This window comes from Triticum aestivum, chromosome 1D (genome assembly GCF_018294505.1).
Source record: "Triticum aestivum cultivar Chinese Spring chromosome 1D, IWGSC CS RefSeq v2.1, whole genome shotgun sequence".
Lineage (NCBI taxonomy): Eukaryota > Viridiplantae > Streptophyta > Magnoliopsida > Poales > Poaceae > Triticum > Triticum aestivum.
The window spans coordinates 490,272,395-490,276,357 of NC_057796.1; the positions used below are offsets into that span (position 1 = coordinate 490,272,395).

Genomic DNA, 3,963 nt, shown 5'->3' on the forward strand with positions numbered 1-3,963 from the left:
CGGGAGTATTGGGCCGGCAAAGTCGATGGAGCTGGTGGCATAGTGCTGACGGGGGGCGGCAGCAGGCCGGTGGACGCGTCGGAGATGAGATCCAGCGGCGCCGACGGAAGGGCCAGCGGCCCCGTGGCGATCGGAGATGACGCGGCGGCGGCGGTGGTGGTAAGGGGCAGCGACGGCGATGGTGGTGATGACATGGTCGAAACCCAGGTATCTGATACCAAATTGGTAGGACTAGGGTTCCTACCGGCTCTACTCCTTGGGTTATAAGGGCAGAACAGCGGAGGTTGAGGGCGAGGACGCGAGCTCCGGCGCGTTGGCGCCGTCGCGAGGAAGGAGGATGGCGGCGGCGGCTAGGGTTCCGGCTCCTCTGGGAGCCAGGCAATAGAGATAATATTCTTCTTATTGCTTAATTCCAAAAGAGTCTTACAACCTATATTTATAACCTAGATAACTTGCATAAGAATTAACCTAAGATAACTTGCATAAGAATTAACCTAAGATAACTTGTGGGCCAAGCCCCTAACTACTGCCCTATGGGCCTAGCTAAACCGGCCATAACAGTAAATATTTCATTATGAGCCACATACGGATGTATATAGATGCATTTTAAGTGTAGATACACTCATTTTGCTCCGTATGTAGTCTATAGTGAAATTTCTACAAAGACTTATATTTAGGAACAGAGGGAGTACATTTTATTCTTAATTAATAAATATTGTGATGCTCATAATGTCACCATATCATAAAAATGCTATGGCCATTTGTTTTGTAGCATTAATACTCCCAACGTCTCATTCTTGTTGGAGGTGATGAACCAACAACTTTCGGTGGTGACCTATAGGCCATGAAATTTCAAGGAAGTTTCATTGGTGCTATCCTATATGTCAAGAGATTTCCAGGAAGTTTCGTTCACAGGGTCAAACCTTAGCCTTCTGAAGTCATCTCTGGTATATGTGAAATAGTGCTCAGGAAAGGACAAGAAGAACAATAAATAAGATATCCAACTTCCTATGAATTTCTCCCAATTGATGATGAAATGGTCTTCCAATGATACATATCCCAAGTAGTCATGGACCGGCCGGCTATATATACATGCCAATGCCTATGAGCCTGGAAAATGTTCCATTTGAAACCACAGCCTATATCAAGCTACATAGATTGCATTCTCTCTCTTTTTTCATGTGGGCGATGGTGATGATGGATCAAAACGTCCTAATCACGCTGGTGTCTTCTCTCCTGATGTTGATCTTGGGGCCATTGATCATAGATGTCATCCTGGTAAGCAAAAAGATCTGGAGCTTCTTGCACACACTTACAAAATACCTAGCGCATGATGACACCCTCGTCGTCGACTCTGTGGTGCTTGATGATAGCCCCGCATCGCCGGCGAAAGTAACTGGCGGTGGAGGATTAACATCTCGTGACATAGAATTTGTCACGGCGAGGCTAGGTCTTACCGGCTGGAGGTACCAAGGGTGTGAAGGAATTAGTGTCGTAGATGAGTTGTTGGACGGTAAGCAAGCGAGCAAGGGTGAGCTGGAGGAGGCCTTCTGTGTTTTCGACCGTGATGAGGACGGGTTCATATGCGCCGGTGGGTTGTGGAACGTGATGAGGAGGCTTGGGTTGAAAGAAGGGGCCATGTATGAGGACTGTGTGAGGATGATCCGCCCCTTCGATGAGGATGGAGATGGTAAGATTAGCTTCATAGAGTTTAGAAAGATGATGGAGAATGCCGTTTAGTTAAATAGAATGTTTTTGTTTGTGTAAAATAAGCCGTTATAAACAGTTGTATGAACAATGTGTGTCAGTATGCAACTTTTTGGCATTTAATTAAGGTTTTGACCTCACTATTTGTTCGCACTATTTTGGGCCAAACAATTTGGCAAATATGTAAAGTATCAAACATTGCATCTCGCTACCAAACAGCTCATACATAAAGTAGGAAAACGCCAACGTTTTACTCTCTAAAGTTTCGAGTTTGTCTCGATAGCCTTTGGTTTTGTCCATTTACCCCTCCAAGTGTATGGGATGCTATGTAAAAAAACACTGTCAGAACTAGTGCCGTAGATTGATGTGATCTGGCATTGATAATTTGCAGGGTAAATCTAATGAAGCAAAAGGGTAGTTTATGTTGTGAATAAAGAAGTAAACTGCGGATTAAAAACATAGAAGAGAATTTGGATTCCAATTCCTGTTCTTTGGCACATGGTGCATGATGTGTGAATGTGCATGAGTATATGCGGCGCTTACAAACCAAGAAAAGGACATGCATTTGCTTACCTGCATGTTGCCGCCCCCCTATGTCAGTCCAACAAGAAATGGAAAAGAGAAATTATAGGTCACTATCTAAGAGCACGAAAGGTAACAGTTATGCCAAACGTGTCAATTCATTATATGGAAAAGCTTTGCTCTACATGCATCGACTGTATAGAAATTAATAGAAGGAAATGAAGTTATGGATACTTCAGTAGGACATGAATCGACCTTTTGGCCTGAAAATTAAGAAATTTCTACCTGGTAATTATTATGTACTGCCATCCCATAACCTGTGATTTCACAACATATTTGATGAAGGTGATTAAACTCAAACTCACGGTCAATCGTCTTACTAGGACAAAAGAAACATGTGTCAAACGATATTTGAAGTAAAATGTGCCATCAGAGCATCTTCAATAAATCCCCTTTCCCTGACTAAAAACTGGCATAGAGGGAGTTGGGCCAAAAAACCTGCTCCAACATATCCCATAAACGAGAAATAAAAATCAGAGGACCACTTATAATCAACCCAAGCTCGCCTCTATCTAGGGGAAATGGGCCGTCCATAACTTTCCCCTCATACTGGCAGGAGGCAACAGCTGAACCACGTCCACCTCCACGCCCGTGGGCGAGCCGCGGCCCAGCAGACGACCCAAATCTTTATTGGTGGCAGTCCACCGCCTTGCCCCACCTCCCGGCCGCACCGCCTCAACTCTCTGTAGCCCCGCCATCGCAGCATCTCGCCCCACTGCCACGTAATCCTAGCCGCCTCGCCAGGCCGCCTCTACACGCTGACCCGACCACCTCTCCCAACTATACTTCCCGAGCTCACTGGACCTTCCCCGACCAGCCGCACCGCCTCAACTCTCTGTAGCCCCGCCATCGCAGCATCTCGCCCCACTGCCACGTAATCCTAGCCGCCTCGCCAGGCCGCCTCTACACGCTGACCCGACCACCTCTCCCAACTATACTTCCCGAGCTCACTGGACCTTCCCCGACCAGCCACCACTTCCTCTAGTTTGCATCGCCTTTGGATCCACAATGTGTTCAATGAATTTCCTCACCCTTAAACATATAAGGTTGGACGAAGAACAAGCGGACAACAGGACCTTGCGTCTTTTTTAAGTAGGAGAGATATTTGATGGATTTGATCCGACTCAAACTCGTAGTGAATTATATTACTAGGACGAAATAAACATGTATCAAATGATATTTACACGAGTCAGGTAGGTGTACGCATGCAAGTGTTAGCACCCATTTTATTTACTAGATAATTGCACGTATGTTACAACATGGGCATTATTGTATTTGTTAAACACTTATTGGGTAAGTATTTAGTGGCTTACCAAAGAAAATATTATTTGATTTGGTCAGTCAATAAGAGGTGAGGCAGTTGAAGTGATTTTCGTGTGAAACCGGTGCACAAAATCAGAAGTGGGAGGGAAAAAATCAAAACAAAGGGAGAGCGTGAGTGAAGGTAAGGTTGGACGACTAACAGAACCTTACGTATTTTTTTAAGTGGGATAGGAAGAGATAAGATAAGTCAATAAGAAGTGAGCCAATTGAAGCGGTTTTCATGAAAAACTGGTGTGAAAAATCAGTGGTGGGAGGTTAAAAACTCAAAATGAATGGATGTGGGTGGTGGGGGGGGGGGGGGGTAAGTAAGGTTCAACAAAGGGCGAGCGGACGATAGAACTTTTACGTCAT

At 45.3% G+C, this 3,963-nt stretch overlaps 1 protein-coding gene across 1 annotated transcript; it reads left to right on the forward strand.

Moving 5' to 3' along the window:
* The first annotated feature begins 1,138 nt into the window (after nt 1-1,138).
* LOC123178855 (calmodulin-like protein 3) lies at nt 1,139-1,847 on the forward strand. The gene has a single exon (XM_044591508.1). It carries the CDS (start codon nt 1,180-1,182, stop codon nt 1,738-1,740), a length of 561 nt encoding a protein of 186 aa, XP_044447443.1. The 5' UTR covers nt 1,139-1,179; the 3' UTR covers nt 1,741-1,847.
* The last annotated feature ends 2,116 nt before the right edge of the window (nt 1,848-3,963 follow it).